The 18162-nt window shown below is 57.4% G+C and overlaps 2 protein-coding genes and 1 non-coding gene across 5 annotated transcripts in view; 1 reads left to right on the top strand and 2 right to left on the bottom strand.

The window, feature by feature from the left end:
• Nucleotides 1-4593, bottom strand: part of TRAF7 (TNF receptor associated factor 7) — a 37056-nt gene extending 32463 nt beyond the window's left edge. For 2 of the 3 annotated variants that reach the window (XM_075104627.1, XM_075104623.1), the window contains exon 1: nucleotides 4453-4593. The gene's annotated coding sequence lies outside the window, so the exon portion shown is untranslated. Of the gene's footprint in view, nucleotides 1-626; nucleotides 887-4452 lie in introns of those variants that run through there. The other variant, XM_075104624.1, reaches the window with a different exon arrangement.
• Nucleotides 4594-4998: 405 nt separating this feature from the next.
• On the top strand, nucleotides 4999-5093 carry LOC142062977 (small nucleolar RNA SNORD60). Its single transcript, XR_012662598.1, has one exon. It is a non-coding gene; the product is annotated as a small nucleolar RNA SNORD60 (small nucleolar RNA).
• A 2610-nt stretch (nucleotides 5094-7703) lies between these two features.
• Nucleotides 7704-18162, bottom strand: part of RAB26 (RAB26, member RAS oncogene family) — a 32455-nt gene continuing 21996 nt past the window's right edge. Inside the window, exons 3-9 of the mRNA XM_075104631.1 lie at nucleotides 14614-14655; nucleotides 13688-13754; nucleotides 13245-13297; nucleotides 10654-10719; nucleotides 10435-10491; nucleotides 9604-9680; nucleotides 7704-9321 (exon numbers count right to left, since the gene is read on the bottom strand). Of these exons, the coding sequence (XP_074960732.1) occupies nucleotides 9219-9321; nucleotides 9604-9680; nucleotides 10435-10491; nucleotides 10654-10719; nucleotides 13245-13297; nucleotides 13688-13754; nucleotides 14614-14655 (465 nt within the window). The 3' untranslated portion in view covers nucleotides 7704-9218. The remainder of the gene's footprint in view (nucleotides 9322-9603; nucleotides 9681-10434; nucleotides 10492-10653; nucleotides 10720-13244; nucleotides 13298-13687; nucleotides 13755-14613; nucleotides 14656-18162) is intronic.

Here is an 18162-nt window from a genome sequence, read left to right on the forward strand (position 1 = left end):
CCCTCAATAAACAAGCATTGAATCCTTGATTCCTGAAGAAATCAGTGGATGCGGGCACTTCCACTCTGGCAAATTTAGCGACAACCTTCAGGCAGAAGCACCATCCAACATCCCACAACCACCTAACACCACGCTAGGAAAGCTGGATTTAAATTACTCCCCCAGTGTGCCATTAGCAGCTGTACTGTAGCCACGAGGGCTCAGGATGCAAGGGAGGGCAGTGATACTTCCTTTTCTCACAAACTCGGCTTCTTTGCTCACAACTTCACTTAAAGAATACAAAGGATTTCCCATTTCTGAAACCACCCGAAGCAACCTCAGAAAACACTTGCCGGGTGGCTGCACAGCCAAGCATTACATGTCCTTGCAAGGTCACTCTGAAGGATCACAAAATCAGCATAACAGAGGTCCAGCTGGCTGGACAGGCGACAGGTCTCCACTTCTAAACTGGCACCGGACTCAGATACCTCCTGCTTCTTCATTAAGATCCAGACACAGGCATGAAAACAGTTCCTCTCTCACTACCGTCCCCGACCGCTGAAGCACAGCAGCCTCCCGGGAACGCTGCTGACACAGCCCTGACACCCAGCGCCCAGGGCAAACAATTTACCTTGGAGGAAACTCACCATCGGCCATCCAAGCTGGCACGGAGCGGCAAAGCCCGGCAAGATGCCACCATGACCAAGTTCCTAAGGTGTGGGCAGGCTTTTCCTCGATCAAAATGTCTCTTTCGCTATCTGTGTGCGTGTACGTGTGTATCGCTCTTAAGTGATGTAAACAGAAAGGCATGCAGAGCAGTGGGCGATATGTAAATTCAGCTGGAAAATCCCGCAGCTCAGCCAATCTCCGCGCTGCCTCACAGCTTTGCCCTGACTGCTCCGAGACTGAAGAGGTTTAGTCTAGTGCAGGAAAAAACAACCACTCTTAGCACACACACAGATTTATTCTTCCAATCAGAGAAAACTCCAGGGACAGGACAGTTCATCGCTCACTTTAAAGGGAGTTTGAGTTTCTCACCCCCTTTAGATAGCTCCCACACTATTCATAATACTGAATATCAAGCAACCTAACAAACAGCAACACAGTCTTTGCTTGTAGAGACAATCCAGGGAAATCCCGTTAACTAAGAATTGCCACAAAGCCAAAGCTTTCCTGGGCCAGTGAGCAGGGCTTGCCTGAAAGACATGCACCAACAGTGGGGGACTTCTACTGCCGGGACACCACCCCACGCAGGAGAACAACATGCTCCCATGGCTCAGGTTCTCCCGGGAGCAGGCACTACACAGAGAACTCTCGCCCCACTCCAGCACCCAAGCAGTCTATAAATGAATATGTCAGGGTGCCTTGGACTCCTGGGGTTGTTGCTGAGCTTGAAAGAAGGGGACATGTAGCCCTGTGTCGTGGTTTAACCCCAGCCACAACTAAGCCCCACGCAGCTGCTCGCTCACTCCCCTCCAGTGGGATGGGGGAGATAAAGACAGTCTTATGGGTAAAGCAAAAGCCACGCACGCAAGCAAAGCAAAACAAGGAATTCCTTCACTCCTCCTGCTCGGCAGGCAGGTGTTCAGCCACCTCCAGAAAAGCAGGGCTCCACCACGTGTAACGGTGACTTGGGAGAGAAACGCCATCACCCCAAATGCCCCCCTCCCCACTTCTCCTCCGCCCAGCTCTATGTGCTGGGCACGATGCCATATGGTGTGGGACACCCCTTAGGTCAGCTGGGGTCACTCTCCCTGCCGTGTCCCCTCCCAGCTCCTTGTGCACCCCCAGCTACTCACTGGTAGGGTGGGGTGAGGAGCAGAAAAGGCCTTGACTCTGTGTAAACCCTGCTCAGCAGGAACTAAAACATCCCTGTGTCATCAACACTGGTTCCAGCACAAATCCAAAACACAGCCCCACACTAGCTACTGTGAAGAAAATTAACTCTATCCCAGCCAAAACCAGCACACCCGGTAAGCAATCACCTCCCTCCTCCCTTACCCCAGGCAGCCGCTACTGCCAGTGTGTGCCTCATCATGCCCACGGCGAAGGAGTACAGCCAGGGAAGGGAAGACAAAGGGCATAAAAATCAAGAGGGAAGAGTTCCGACAGATTGAACTTGTCCACATAATCTGAGTATTTAGTTAGTGAAACCAGGAAGGATTTTCTCACAACGGCCTTTCTTCTGGCACAGCTGGGTTTAGCTGATCAACCCGAGAGGCAGGTACGACCACACTTCAAGAAGTGCTGCAGTCACGGCTGGCGGGGACTAGGAGGGTCCCGCCGAACAGGCAAACGCTCAGCCCATGAGGTGCCTAACTGCTGAACGCCAGCTGAAGCCAACTGCAGCTGCAGAACGCTCAGCACTGCTCAGGACCAATCCTGGCTGACATACAGCAGCTTCCTGGCAGGGCAGAGCAGGTGCCAGCACCATCACACAGTGCACGGCCACGTCCCAGAGCCCGCGGGGTTCTGTTTGTGGAGCCCCAGGAAGAGAACGGATGACCGCACAAGGGTTTCAATCAGGGGGCACAAACTCGCCTGTGGTGCTTCACAAGTTGCTTAAGGTCATCTAAGGCTGCGCTGCCACAGGAACGGGCAGTTGTGGCCCAGCCCCACCACGCTCACGCTGCAGAGCAGCTGGTATCACCACGCGATCCCTCGGGTCAGGGAACCAAACTGCCTGAAAACTGTGGATTTGGGTTTTTTTCCTTGGGTTCAGTCAACATCGTGAAAATTCATGTTTGGGTGTTATCAGTGAGGGTACCTGCATTCCCTGACTGAATGTTCTGGTCACTCCAGTTCAGTTTCTTACTGCCACTCAGTAAAATTTAACCTCTCTCATTGCAAAACATTCCTTTCTGCAAGGCAGTTTCACCTGCAAGCGATCTGCAGCTGCACACTGCAGCAAACCAAACCGCAAAGCCGGAGCTTTCTGTATTGTCACAGCTGGATTTACCCTGGCCTTTCTCAGCCTTACTTGAGACCAGCAGTACCCAGGGCAGGGGACCCTACAACTTGCAGGGGGACCCAGCAGACTGTGGATGCTTCCCTGTTCCTACAGTTTTCTGCCTGATGCTTAGGAAATCCCAAAACCCTTTGATCTTCCGCTCCCCAAGTGTGCAGTGAGGGCAGCACTGCCTGTTCTCTTGCTCCTTGTCAATGGTGATGTCCAGCTCTCCGGACTCCTGGCTAGCAGACGTCTGTACAGGACTTGACACAGTGCAGCCCCTGTTTTTGGGGGTGCACTGGGTTATCTTTGCCACACAGTGCTTTCTATGAACTACCTCCCGGTAGTATGAGCTCCCCGGGAGCCGCGTAAAGGCTGTCACGGGCACGGTCGACTTTCTCATTCCACTTCCCCTCAGGATGGGATTTCTGGAACCATCCTTCACTCACACAGACCTCTCCCTGCAAACCCAACAAACATCACTGTGGCTGTAAGCACGAGGCATTGACAAACGCTCAAAGCCAAAACACAACAGCTATTTAATGGGAACACTAACAACTGCTTAAGAAAGGCTGAAAAGAATATGTCATTGGGGTGAAAAAGGAGGCAAGATTAAATCGTGGGGATTGAAACAAAGCACTTGGCAACATTGTCAAAGGAAAAAGAATAACTTCTAGGCCGGACTTCTTCACGACACACCTACCACCCCCCGGGGGCAAACAGCCTGGACCTGGTTTCCTACCTACATACCCAACCTGACTGGATTATGTACCAGCTTTCCTCTCACACTCATCGGCCCCCAGCAGAGCCTGCTGAGCCGTCTTTGGTACCAACAGTGCTCAAAAGCAAGCTGAACAGAAAGAAAGTCCTCACTTCAGGCTTTCACACAACATGACGGGATCGTCAGGCCAAAGCCACGGATCAAGCTGGAGAAGAGTCTTTTGGCAGCGAGTCTGTCAGAGGAACAGCAGCTGTGAGCTGTCGGTAGACCAAGGCAGGGCTAAAGGGTAGACTAAGGCAGGGCTAAAGGGCATGCCTAAAAGGAAAGGAGCATAGCGCAATTTCACTGCCTGCTCCATGCAGAGACGTGTAACGGGCAGTGAGGGAGATCTGCCACCAAATATCCCATATTGCACAAACCGTGAAACCAAAGCACAAGGTGAGGTGAACCAAGGGAGAACCGCCAGCAACACGCACCCGGAGCCGGACAAGGAACGGAGCAGAAAGGGACAGAACGCGGCCGCCCCGCGAGGAGATGTCAAGCGGCAAAGGGCCGGGGCGAGGAGCGCGACACACGGACAGGGGTCCCCGAGGACCGACGGACGCAGGAGGCGGTGCACGAGCTCCTCCGCACACCTGGAAAACCCCGCTGGCACCTGCGGAGAGTTCAACAAGCAACGATCCAACCCGCGGCCCGGCGCCCCCGGCCCCGGCGCGCCCGGATTTTCCCCTCACGGGACTCCCGCAGCCCCGACCGTCCCCGCCCCGGCCGGGAGCTCCCCTCGCCCGGCCCCACCGCGTACCTGGCAGCGGCGGCCGGAGCGCCGGTGCCCAGCCCCGGCACATCGCGACCCCAGGCCTGCTCCCCGTTCCTCCAGCGGCCCCGCTGCCGCCCGGGACAGAAGCCCCATACGCTCCTCGGGATTTGTAGTCCGGAACGCCGCCGCCCCCCCCAGCTCCACGCAGGGCCGCCCTGGCTGTAGGACTACACTTCCCAGCAGCCCTCGCGGCTCAGCGCTGATTGGCGCTTTCCCAGTCACTCTATGCTACAACCACTGTTACTACTGGCTTGGCCCGGCCTCCTCCAGGGACCAATCAGACGACGGCAGACCACCGCCTCGGGCCACGCTGCGCCTCGCGGCGCCATTGGAGCGAGGAAGGGAGGCGACCAATGAGCACTTGGGACAGGCGGGACGGCGATCACCCCAACCGCTCGCGATTGGCAGTGTGAGCAGGTGGCCTGACCAATAACGAAGTGGGGTAGGATATAAAGGCCGGAGCGGCAGTTACGAGCGGCCTTTCCACTCCAGAGGTGAGCGAGGCCGGGTAGTGGGGCCGGGGGCGCGGCGGGCCGGTGATGATCATATCTCTTATTTCTTTCTGACACCTCGTCTGAGGGCGGCGGGCGGCCGCGGCCCTTGCTGAGGATGCACGGCTGAGGCCCGAGGGAGCCGCGGCGGGGCCGGCTGGGCGGCGCGGTCTGATCTTACCGCCATACCTTCTCTCCTCAGGGGCCGGCGGGAACCGGGCGGCGGCGGCCTGAGGGGCAGCGAGGCGAGGCGGGAGCCCGGCGGCATCCTCCCCACTCTGGCAGGGTTAGCCTCCGGGTTTCGGCCAGGTAAAAGGCTGTATCGCTTGTTTTTAGCTTACCGCGCGTCCCCGTAGGCCGCTTCTGGGATCTGCGGCCGCAGGGAGGCACCGGTGGGTGAAACCGGGGCTGGAGCAGCTGCTTCGCGGCCTTGGCTTAGCCGCCATTGAGGGCGCGGCGTGGCTGCGAGCTCTGGGGCAGAGCGAGCCGCGCAGCTCCGAGTACGGCTAAAAAGTACTGTTTTGGGGTTGCTGCATGGCGCCGGGAGGCTGCTGTGCCTCGTGCCGTGCAGCTTGGAGTCAGGGCAGCTTTTAAAGCATGAAGAAGCAGCTGCAGAGCTGCCCAGAGTACAGGAAATCACCAGTCATTGGCTTTACCCCGTGTGGTAGCTTAAAGTAAATGTAATGGCAGGTGGTGGTTGTGGCAGTGTGGGTAACCGAAGGGGATCACAGCCAGCAGTTGTCGTGAACTCCAGCACTAGGTTGTGTAGCCAACTAATTTAAGTCTCGTAGTCCTTGAGGCTTAATAAGGTCTTAAAGCTTTTTAATAAAGTTTTCAGAAATTACTTGTTTTGCATTTGCTTCTGTTCTTTACAAATCACATAAAACCACAGACCAGCTTGCATCTGAGCACCCAGCAGACCATTTCTGCTATTACTGCTCACTTTAAGGGAAACAGAGCATCTTAAACCCTGCGCTGCACCTTAGCTTAGCCCGGCTCCCTTTAGTTCCTGCTGGGTGCTGAACCCATGCTGGTAACGGAAGGATTTAGGTGGGCTCAAGAATGAGCTGAGCTCTTTGAGTGGTTAAGCAGCGTAGGTGCGTGTGTTAGACGATCAAAATACCATTGTAGCCACAAAGATTATTAAAAAATTTTATTAACAGGAATGAAACAAAAGCTGTAAACGAGAGCCAGCAAAAATGAGAAGTTGCGTGTAATGCCGAGTCCTCTGGCTTGTCTGAATGCGCTGAACTATTCTTCATCGCTTGGTGGCAGTAAAGGCCGTGGAAGAAGATGACAAGTAACAGTCTGAGGGAAGAGCTTTAGGGCGAGGTCAGTGTGCAGGCGCTGGGAGACCAGGACAGAGGGAACTTGTGACTGGGAGAGGTGGGGGCTGAGTCTGGCTTAGAGTTTGGGTGTAACACCCAAAACGCAGCTGTGATGTCTGCTGTAGTAGAGTTAGTTCCCAACAGGCATGTTTAAAGTACTCCAGAGCATAGCATGTACATCTTTAAATTAGTTTTTTAATTGGTTTTGGTCCCACACTGAATAAGTTAAGAGTTTTAAGCCTTTTCTTCAAGATGGTAAGATGCAAGGCTTTCCTGCCCCGTGAGCAAGAGCCAAGGCAGCAGCCTGATGGGGGCATTAAGAAAACTGCTGGTTATTATTACCTTCAGGGAGACTCCCTGTGGCATCGGGGGCAGCCCATCTGTGCAGCGCCTGGCGCCTCGCGACAGGGCTGCTGCTGAGGTCAAGCTGCGAAAACGCAGCGCCAAAGGCAGGCCTGGGCACGGATGGAGAATCATCGGAGCTATTTGAGCTGTTCTGTGCCTCTGCTGAGCTGGCCCTTCCCTGCACAGCTGGCATACCAAAGCACTGGCACTCGGCAAGCTCAGGACTAGAGCAAAGCCCCACTCCATTTTTTTCCTTAACCTCGAACAGCAAGCGCATGCTACGCAGCCTGGGGAGAGAATGGAGGTGGCTGTAAGAGAGGCGGGTTCGTGTAGGAGACACTAGTCAGGCAGCAAAGCTCACCAAAGCAGCGTGGAGCAGCCAGTTTTACAGATCCCTGTGTGCTTCCTGACGGCGCCCATTATTTGCAGAGCCTTCCCTGTGTAGCTACTTGCAAATCTTAGGTATTACTGCCTTCTGGAGCGGGTAGAGGGGAAGAGTTACTGCTGAGGAAGGGATGGCTGCTGCTCCAGCAGGAGCAGCAGTGCCGGTGCTGGCCGGCCCCTGGGATCTGGATCCCCATGTACCAGTACTTAAGGGGTAGCTACAAAGGAGGTGGAGACTCCCTTTTCACAAGGAGTCCCATGTTGAGGACAAGGGGGATGGACACAAGTTGCCCTTGGGGAGATTCCGATTGGACACGGGAGGGAAATTTTTCACAGTGAGGACAGTCACCACTGGAATAATCTCCCCAGGGGAGGGGTTGGCTCGGCCACGTTGGGCACCTTCAAGAGTTGGCTGGACAGGGCGCTGGGCCATCTTGTCTAGGCTGGGCTCTTCCTAGAAAGGTTGGACTAGATGGTCCCTGAGGTCCCTGCCAGCCTGGGATTCTGGGATCTGTGGGGAGCGCTGCTGCTGAGGTGGGACACGGGGGGGCCCCGGCTGCTGTTCCCCCACGGGCCCTGCTTGCTGCTGCCAGCAGAGCTTGCCTGCCCGGGCCCGCGGCGCCGGCAGCAGGGGTCTGCCCCAGCCTGTGCGCTGCAAATATCCCTGCAGGAACTTTTTTTTTTTTTTCAATAAATAATTTAAATAAAATTTAAATCAGACAGTTGAAAGAGTTATTTCTCCCTAAAGAGCTACTTAGGAAAAACTGCTGTTTGCAGTAGGTTTGTTTTAGGATCCTTTTTCATGGTGTTCTTGCACAGGACCTGCTTTAAGCAGTAGCTGCTTGTTTTCCTGCCACTCACCGAGGAGCCCCTGCCCACCCAAATCACACACGGTAGCCGCGGAGGGTCTTTGTACGTGCCCGGAGCGCAGTGCCAGCGCTGACAGCCCGAGGAGAGCGAGGGGCAGGGGCGCCTGAGCCGGCCACTGAGGGAGCTGGGGCTTGGCTGGCGAGGGAAGGACAGGGTTTATTTCAAGTGGCCCATTTAGGGCAGCGTGGGGAGGTTCGGTGCGGGGGGGACCCGGTGTCACGAGCGTGGAATTTTTCAAGGAAAATTGCCAAAGGCCAAACGCTTCATCCAAAATCAAATTTGTACCTACAAGTGCAGCTTAAAACAAAAACAAAAAGCCAAACGCCTGACGCAGACCGAAGGGGTGAGGCATCCGTAGAAGAGAGCTGGCAGAAGGGTCTGAAACCTGCGAAATCCACGCCTACAGCATCCCCCCAGCTTTCTTCAGTTAACAAAGAGCTGTCCCAAGAGAACTTCGAAGATACCAAAGCATTGTTGCAGTCTAAAAACGCTATCACGCTTACATGACGGTATTTCGAATAAGCTGCAATACATTCGATTTCTTCTCAATTAAAGTACTAGAAACAGCAGTAGTAAGAACCAAAGCCTTTACGGAACAGATGAACATTCAGGGGACTGCTGTACAACAGGTAGGTCAGCAGGAGCTTACTCAAACGGACGGATAAGCTCTTTTCTGCGGGGAAGGGGAGAAGCCTGCATCGAGGAGGTGTGTTACACCATGGGAAAGATGGACAGACAACTACAAAAATGGTTGCCTCAAAAACAAGTCTTTCCTGCGCGCCCCAGGCCAGGGGTCTGAACAGCTGAATTCCAGCTACGCGGGGAAAGAAAAGGGAATTTGGGACTTTTTCCTACCCAGATGTGAGGTGTGGGGAAGGTGTTCGCTCCCCTTACACCATTAATTCCTACTAACATTAAAGAAGCCTTGTAACGCTCCTGGCTGCTGCTGAGCGGGTAGAGGCAGCCGGGTCTGCCGACTGCCCTGGCCCTGGAAGGAGCGATGGCGATGGCGAGACCATCCCCAGCCCACACCAGTCCCTTCCCGACCGCCCACCTCCCACCTGCGTGGGGACGAGCGGCGAGGGGAGCCGGGGGGCTCGCAGCGCGGAGGGATGTGATGGGGGCGAGGGGAGCAGCGCCCGGCACGTGGCTGCAGCACGGCCAGCGTCCGCCCCGGCCGCGAGAGCTTTGCTGCTGCTTCCATTCCCCACATCTCAGCTCATCTTTTAGGCAGATACATACACGACAGACAGACATGCACACACCGTCCACGAGGAGAGAGCGTGGCGCACAAACACTTGGCATGAGTCTCTGTACAAATGCACCGAGCGCATTAGGACCTGCAGCAGCCCGAGCCTCTCACTTCCTTCTTCACGTAGTCGTGGAGCTTGAATTTGGGCTCGTTGGGCAGCTTCATGGACCTGTGCTTCAGTTCCCTGCGGAAAGGGGGCAAAAAAAGGTTACTTTTCTGCCTGTGCTGCCTGCTTCTAAGCTTCCAGGCCCAGCTCAGTTGAACTTGACTTGGGCTAGATAGTTTGCTAAGCTCCCCTTGATGAGACACTTCACAGCTCATGTGAGATGGCAAGTACTTGTCAGCACAAGAGCTGGAGGTGGGAGCCCAGGGAATGAAGATGATGACAGTGCCAGCCTTTGTCTGGAAGCCTGCTGTCCCCGCCGCGGGGGAGGTGCCCGGCGCGGCCGCCGCACCAGTCACTTACTTTGCAATGGCTGTGAACGCTAATTCAACATTGAGGCCGCTTTTTGCGCTGGTCTCCATAAAGGGCACGCCGTACTCCTGCGGACAAGACACACCGGCGTCAGAAACGTCACCCGGGGGGGCTCGGGAGCTCCCGGCACGCACCGAGCCCCGGCAGCCTCAGCCGACACCGGTGCCTGCGGCCTGAGCTCATACCCCGCCCTGGGAGAGGGGCTCCGCCGCGGCGGGCAGGGAAAGCCGAGCAAGGGTTCACAGCTCCAGCCTTTCTTACACAACATCAGAAATCACTTTTGAGGACAAAGAAATTTTTGAATGCAAACAAATAATTTTTGAGGATAAAGAGGAGAGGAAACAGCTTTAAGCTGCATCAGGGGAGGTTTAGGTTGGATATTAGGAACAATTTCTTTACTGGAAGAGCGGTCAGGCCCTGGCACAGGCTGCCCAGAGAGGTGGGGGAGTCACCGTCCCTGGGGGGGGTTCACAAAACATGCAGACGTGGCACTTGGGGCCATGGTTTAGGAGGCCTGGGGGTGTTGGGCTGGCAGTTGGACTTGATGATCCCAGAGGTCTTTTCCAACCTTAGTGATTCTACGATTCTATAAGAAGCAAAAAGCTTTAGTGGAATCTTAGAGGAAGAGCAGATGAGGAGGAAGAGGAGAGCAAGACAAAGGAAGAAAAGCAAAGTGCTCCCAGGCGTATTTTGGGTCAGACTGGTCTCCAGTTAAGCATTTCACTGGTGTACATCATCACGTACACGTCGGCGCGCTTGCACGTCCCCCGTCAGAGCATACACCAACCGACCCCGCTGCAGCAGCTGGGCGCCCACACGTACCTTGGCTAATTTTTCTCCATCTTCCCTTTTCACCACTCTGTCCTGGGCTGAATCCACCTGCCGACAGTAACGGCAAAGAGCAATGTGGGATGATTTGGAAGGTCAGCAGTAGGCAACCAACCCCCATGGCCCCTTACGGCCTCCCCTGCCCAAGGCTGCGGCACAGGACTGTCAGGGGAGGAAGAGGAGGCTCTGCTGAAGCCGTGGGGCCGGACTCACCTTGTTTCCCAGTAGCATGAGCACCACATCTTGCTGCGCGTATTCATGAATCTCTGTCAGCCAAGCCTGGAGGGAGACAGCCAGAGAGAAGGGTTAGCAGCAGCTCCGGGAAGAGGAGGAGGATGACGACGATGTGGGGGCTGCCCCAGTCCGGGGCACCAGGCACCTTCTGGGGGATATGCTGCCGTCCCCGAGCAATGCCGGGGGGTGTTGCACGGACACGGGGAGGAGGTGGCTGGGGGTTAGATGCAAAATGAAAAGCCCAGCTCAGAAACTGGGCCATGCAGGGCAGGAGCCACAGGCAGGGAGCAGCCGGCCCTACAGATCCCCCGTGATTCAGCAGCGCCCTGGGAGAGGAGCTGCCTCCGACCCCACGCTTCGGCAGGAGAAGCCAGCCAGCAGCCAGCGACTCAGCCCCGGGGACACCCTTTCCCAGGGAGCCCTGTGGACGAGCGGGTCCCCTGCAGTGCCACTGAGCCCCAGCGACCTGCTTTGGCTGCTGACCAGGCTCCTATTTTCAAGGATAACGGCAGCCTTTCAACGCTGCTGCCACTCCACCTGACCAGCCTGTAGGACTTTAACCCCAATTCCCCCTCAGTTGGGATGTTGAGATTAAACCTCCTTCTGGAGGATAAAGCCGAGGGTTTGCTCCGGGGTGTGCCCCGTGCCCATGTCCTGCACGCGCTGCCCCTGTGCCGAGCACGCTCGTCCCAGCATGTGGCTGAGCCCAAGCCATGGGGTGGCTTCTCTGCCCTCTAATCCAGCCTAATCTAATCAAACCTGCCCTAATTCCCTGTAATCCCTGACCCTACAGCATAAGCGGCCACTTGCTGCTTCCCAGGCAGGCAGCGCTGCCGCAGCCCCTGCCCCAACACCGCGCTTATGGCAAGGGTGATCCCTGCCCCCCCCACTGCCCCTCGCCCAGCAGCATCCAGAATCAACACCCAGCTGGCCAGGAAGCGAGGGATGATTCGGGGTTAGAGCCTGTCACTGATGATACGCAGGAGCCCGACACACGCAGACACAGCCTCAGGACCCCATCACCCCCCTGGCTGGGCTTGGGGTGCTCAGCTCCACGGATGGGTTGGTCCAAGGGACACTCGGTCACTCCTGACAACCACCTTGGCTCCCTTCTGGCCCTGCTCCTCCTCCATCCCTCTTTCCAGCACCTCGCACTTGCCCCGGGTGCTCGTTCCTCCCCACCGGGACTGTGCGTGCCCTGCAGCTGCGTCCCTGCAGGGTGGGGAGAGCCGATGCTGCAGATGGGGCCGCGTTACCCGGCAGCGTGAAACCTCCAAGTGATTTTCTGTCTCGTTGCAGGATCACAACCTCAGTGCAGGCCCGCAGACACGCAGCACTCACTCTCCATCACGCCCGGCAGCAAACACCTCTCCTCAAGCCATCCAGCTTGTCAGGCTGGAAAATGCCACCGCTGACCAGTCCAAGCCTGCAGGAAGTATTCCCGGTGCCAGTGACATGGGAGTAGGGCGGCAGGGCATGCCCTGTCCCCACCGCAGCGCTGCGGGGCGCAGGGTGGTGGCAGGCACGGGGCTGCCAACAGAAGGATGCTCCAGAGCAGGGACAGCTCCAGGCACCCCAGGCCCGGGCGTCAGGGCGGTGCAGGACCCCCCAGGAGCTGCAGTGGCAGATCACAGCTCCCACCCCAGGGTGTTAATGCCAGCACGACACCTCCCGCGCTATTGAACAGGGCGTTTTTGCAGGCGCACAGCCTGCTCGCCGCAGACACACACGGAGTACTCCGTGTCCGGGACATGAGCAATTACGTCCTAGTCATTCCGGGCTAATTGCTCCCTGAGATGACGGTGTGCTCTGCCAGCGCTGGCGTGGGTGGCCCCCGGCAGCCACACGGGTCCAGCCGGGCGAGGGGATGGGACGGCGAGGCCAGGTCCTCCTGCCCCCCATGCCGCAGCATGCCCACGGCAGCATCCGCTCTCCTCACCTCTGCTGGATTTAACAGAGCCCTCTGCTCCGATGCTGCTGCCCCAGCACCCCTGAAGCACCCATGCCAGGGCTCAGGGTCAGCTGGGGGGGGGGGGCTGGGTCTGTGGGGGGGCAGACTCAGGCAGCGCAAGGGGCGCCCACAAAAGCCATCAAGAAGGGCAGATCTGCTGAGGACAAGGTGCGAGCAGCAGGATGCGACCCTCTCTCCTGCCTGGGTTTGGCACTAAGGTGGGTGGGGGCAACACGCCCCCCCCAAGACCGATCTGTTGGGACCCAAAGGTGCAGAGGAGGGCAAGGGAGCACCTCGCTCAGTAAAGCTGCCTGCGCTCATCTGCTGGAGCAAGTTCTCCAGCTGGTGCTGTAGTTACACACAGCATTAATTTGCAGGTGAAGTGAACCCGTCACCCCTTTTATTTGCTCTCTGGGTGTCCTCTGGCATCCTCCTAGGCAGACCCACCATCAGGCAGGCGCTCGGCATTAACCGCAGCCCTTCTGGAAATGATCACGGGTCACACCTCCAACACGCACCTCCTGCGGCACGTACCCCCTCCCCGGGGCCACCCCGCAACCGTGACCCAGCCCATCGCACACGAGGGACGGGCAGGAGGGACCCGGAGGTGCTGCCGTACCTGGATGTTGTCAAAAGACGCTTTGTTGGTGACATCGTAGAGCAGGAGCAAGGCTGCGGAGAGAGGGATGGAGCATTAGTGCTGGTGCCGTGGTGCCAGGCAGGAGCGTGGCCGAGCAGAGCCCGCGGGGCTCAGCGCTTGCTCTGCAACGCTCCCCGAGGCAGCGGGTCATGCCTGGGGACGCGGCATCAAAGCACCACTGAAGTTCCTGCTGTAAAATATAAAGCAACACACTTAAATCCACTACGGGCAATGCCTTAGACACACGGTGTTTGCACCTTGACATGCAGAGGCTCCTCCATGCTTGGTGATCACCTCCTACAGGGAAACCCACTCGGGAATTCCTGATTCACCTGGCCTGGAGTTGTCTCAGGGTCTTGGGACCACCCCGAAAAGCTGGAGGGAGGGGGCTCCCCCCGGGAAGCAGCGGTGGCCGTGCTTACCGTGGGCATCCCGGTAGTAGGCGTGGGTGACGCTGCGGAAGCGCTCCTGCCCGGCCGTGTCCCAGATCTGGAAGGCAGATGGGAGTGGGGGTGGGGGTCAGCCACAACCTGCTGCCACGCAGGCTGAGGGACCCACCCAGCACCAAAACCAACACCAAACCAAACGGCACGGCGCAACCCCAGGAAGCTTCTTCAGCCGTTTGCTTCTAGGGACAGTAATAGGGGAAAAATAACAAGTGCAATAAATACTGAAGCAGCACCTCCCCGCTTCTCAGCGTGTGGAGACAACAGTGCGTGGCAAAGGGCTCCCAACATGTCCCTTAATCAGCAAATCAATCCAGCAGATGGATGCATGGGGACCCGCTAATTCAATTTATCAGTTTTTAATGCAGCGATACGTTTGCAGAGTGCCATGCTGCTGTCAGGGGAAGATCAGCGCTAATGCCGTTATTGAGCTCCAGGCAAAGGGGTCAGAGAAATGGTCAGGCCTCAGGGGGCTGTGGGGGCACATGGAATTTCCCGTGTGTCCCATGGGCTGGGCACAGACTGAGCCAGGAGACGTGGATCCCTTCGGAGGGTCTCCATCTCTCCTACCGTCCTCCAGCTCTCCCAAAGCAGGAGCCACCTGGGAACACCAGGCAAAGCCCGGAGGAGCTGCTCCAGTCTCACCGGCTCCGGGTGCAGTCACTGAGCAGCACGGAGGCAGGCGGGCTGGGATGGGGGTCACCGCGGCCAGAAGAGCCCCCAGGATCGGGCAGGCTCCTGCCGAGGGGACAGCGCAGCCGAAAGGGCTTGTAAGGCTGTCCCGGGGCGGGAGACGCGATGGCAAAGGACGGAGATGGGGTGCTGCTCTGCCGAGGGGCTTTGCCCAGCCCCAGACACCCAGAGGGGGCGAGGGAGCTGCTCCCAGGGCCACGGGGACGTACCTGCAGCTTCACCTTCACCCCATCCACCGTCAGCACCTTATTCTGAAAGAGAAGAGAAGAGGAAGGGCAGTGAGGGGCGAGCGCGGCTGCGGGATGCGCGGGGCCCCGGGGAGACACGCGCACCCTGGCCCCCTATCCCAGGCTGCTTTTCCCCGCCGAGCCCTTGAGCTGATCTCCGCTCCCTGATTTTCCAACTTGGCGTACGTGGGTCCCAGCGCCTGTTGGAGCCATTCGCACCGTGGCCCAGCCAGGAGATTATTCCCCGTGTCTGCTGCAAGTTGCATCTATTTGGATAGTTAAATCCTCGTGTCTGCGAGGCTGATTAAGTGCGGAGTACGGCTCAGCCTAGAAGACCTCTGGCAATAAATTAATGAGCACCAGCATCCCATTTTAATGGCCTTCAAAATACACAGCCAACTACTCCATATTCAGTTAGCAATTTAAAAATAACTCCTCTTCCTGCTGTTTGTACCCATTTTTCTCCCAGCGAGCACTGCTTTCTCTCAGGTTTTGTTTTTTTTTTCCCGTTTTGTTTGTTTTTAGCACAAAAGGTGGGAAGGAGGAAGAAAGGGGGCAGTTCCCCTCTGCGCTGCCCCATGGGGTTTTCCCTAAAAGCCAACAGGAAATTTTTTGTGACCACGCGGAGCACGCCCCGGCAGAGCCGGGAGCAGCGCGGGGCCACGGGGGGAGCCCGTTGGTGCCCCTCCGGGCGGCTGTGCCAGCCAGCGAGGCCAGGGGATGGATCCTGACCACGTCCCAGAGCAGCTGCCGGCCCGGCGAGCTGCACTGGGCTCTCCAAGCTTTAATTAAACCCAATCCTAATGATTTAGCAGTCCCAGGGGAAGGAGCAGAGAAGAGATTAATTTGCCTGCTCATTCCATGGGAATTAGCAGGGTAAGCAGTAGGACGTGATGAAAACACCACCAGGGAACAGTGCACCGGTGGGACGGGGCAGCTGTTTGCTGCTCTGGTGATGCCCGATTTAAATCCCTTTTCTCCGGAGCAATTCCCTCTTGCTCCCTCCCCAGGCATGTGGCCGTGGGACGGCTGGGGCTGCCCCAAGCCCAGCCATCGGCTCAGCCCTGCTCCCACCTTCCCGGGCACCGACCGGCCGGAGCACAGGCTCTGCCCGTGGCTCACCCCGCCGGCACCGGGCAGGCCACCAGCTCCGGGGCCACCAAAACCTTCCCAGGCAAACGGTGGCACACGCGTGCCGAGGGCCATCCCTGCGCGTCCCACACCGCTCGGCACCAAGGTCCAGGCGCCTCGGGATGCCGGCGCCCGGCATCGCCCTGCTGGGGCTCTTCATTTCTGTTCTGATGTTTTTAATCAGGGCAGAGGGGGCATCTCAGCTCTGGCACATCTACGCTCGCCGAACAGCGAGGATACAGATGAGGAGGAGAGGGCAGGAGTGGGCCAGAGCACTAAACTTACACAGTCTGCTAAAGCAGGCACAGGGGAGACGATCGCAGTTTACAAATACCTTCAAAGACGGCGACCCAGACGAGGGAGCGGAGTGATTCACAGCCCGGGAGCAGTAAAAATCAGCCGCCAGGCTGTGGGGTGGGGGAGCCAAACAGGGCTCAGGACGAGCTCACCGCGCCCCACGCACGGAGCCAAGGCTTTCCCCAGGACACGAAGCCAGGGCCGCTGAAGGCTTGAAGCCCTCAAAATGAGGGTCCCCCCTGCCATGAGGTGTTCCCCAGCCCCCGGGCGAGCACGGCCACGCCAGGAGAGCCGTCCCCGGGGTGGAAACATGCAACACGGTGAACAACACTGAGAAAATGCGAGTGGAGAAGCTGCGCCTTTGGTGTCATCCCAGCACACAGGGAACCACGCTGCCGGGCACCCGCTCCGTGGGTGAGATGGGGCAGATTTACTTCCTGCGGAAGATCCAGCTTTTACACTCGGTTTGCCCTCCAAAACCCCAGGTCCTGGTGCCGCGCCGGAGGTGCCGGCACACGCTGCAGGTCAGAGGGGCTGGGAGCCCCGGGCTCCGCACCAGCGTGATGCTCATCCAAACACCGTCCCCAGTGGATGACACCAAGGGTTTTATGTTAAAAACCGCACCAAATAAGTGCCCTTCCCTGCGCAGCCCCGCGGCTGCTCCAGCACCTCCAGCTCAGAGGAGAGCATGTGCCGAGGGACAGCCGTGCCTGGGGACGTGACCATGTCCCCAGGGTGGCCGTGGTCCCAGCGTGGCCGGCCACCGCAGGCAGGAGGGAAGGAGGGAGAACATGGCCCTGAGCACAAACCAGCCGAGCTGAAGCGACCATGAAGCATCTGGTGATCAGCGGAAAAAGCCGAAGCTCTGATGCTGCACCTCATGCACCGACCTCCACTTCAGGAGCTTAATTAAAAGCAAAGCAGCAGGATTCACACTAATTACAACTGACCTACTTTTTAGAGGGGGAAGTGCTTAAACCTAATTAAAGGCTGCACATGGATCCAGGTGCTGCTGGGACTGGGCTGGGGAAAAAAAATGGGTTCCCCAGGGTTTCGGTGTGGAACAGAGCGGCGTTTCAGGGCGAGTGTTGGCAGAGATGCTCCTGCAGGCAGGAGACACGGCCGGAGCCATCCGGAGCAGCAGCTCCTGCCTGCATCCCTGCCTGCATCCCTGCCTGCATCCCTGCCTGCATCCCCGCCTGCCCCCACGCACAGGCTGGCTGCAAAACGCAGGTGAAGAAGCCAAGCAGAAGGTTGGAGGAGCAGGGGGGGAAAAAGCAGGAGCTGCCGCCAGCAGCACGCTACAGCTCCCGTCGGTGCCATGTGAACCAGTTGCCCAAGTCTTCCCCCATACCACGGCTAATAGACTTTCCAGCTTCCAATTATTCTTATTTTTTCGAGGAGCTGCAGTTCAATTCCATGCTCGCAGCCCTTCAAAGGCACAGCCCGGAGGGTTTAATGACTAATAAGCATCCAAAGACAAAAGACGACGTGTGTCAATGCATGGAAACATGAAATACGCTGCCAAGCCTGATCACAATGAGAGGGGTTGTGTTGTTCTTAATCTTGCACAGTTTAACATAACAGAGGTAATACCCACAGCACGCCACCCGCTATGCGAAAGCAGGCAGGGAAGCCGTCCCCACAACTCAGCTCTGTCGTCGCTCTTTGCAATTTTGGTTTTTATGTGTCCTTTTTCCTGGGGCTTTAATATTGTTATTAAAATACCTTCTAGCGGGGGCTGCAGTGGAATGCCTGGAGTGCCTTTGTTGGAGGAACGTGATCCTCATAAGTTAAATAATCCTCAGGACATCAGATAAATAAAGTTGGAACCTTGCAGATGCAGGAAAAATTAAATTACCAAGTGCAGATGGTCCTCAATTAAGAGCAGCATTATCAACACACCAACGGCCCCGCTGGCTGCAGCCCCGGCACGATCCCACCCCAGCAACCGCAGCGTGAGAGCGGCCATGCGGAGACAGAGGGGAGGGAGGAAAAAAGTGCCTGTGACAGGGCGAATCCGCTCTGCTCCCCAAAACGTGCACCCCGTGACGGAGACGATGCTCCCACCCAGACCAGGGTTCCCCCGCGCTGCGCTCGGGT

Source organism: Phalacrocorax aristotelis, chromosome 10 (genome assembly GCF_949628215.1).
Source record: "Phalacrocorax aristotelis chromosome 10, bGulAri2.1, whole genome shotgun sequence".
In the NCBI taxonomy this organism is placed as follows: Eukaryota; Metazoa; Chordata; class Aves; order Suliformes; family Phalacrocoracidae; genus Phalacrocorax; species Phalacrocorax aristotelis.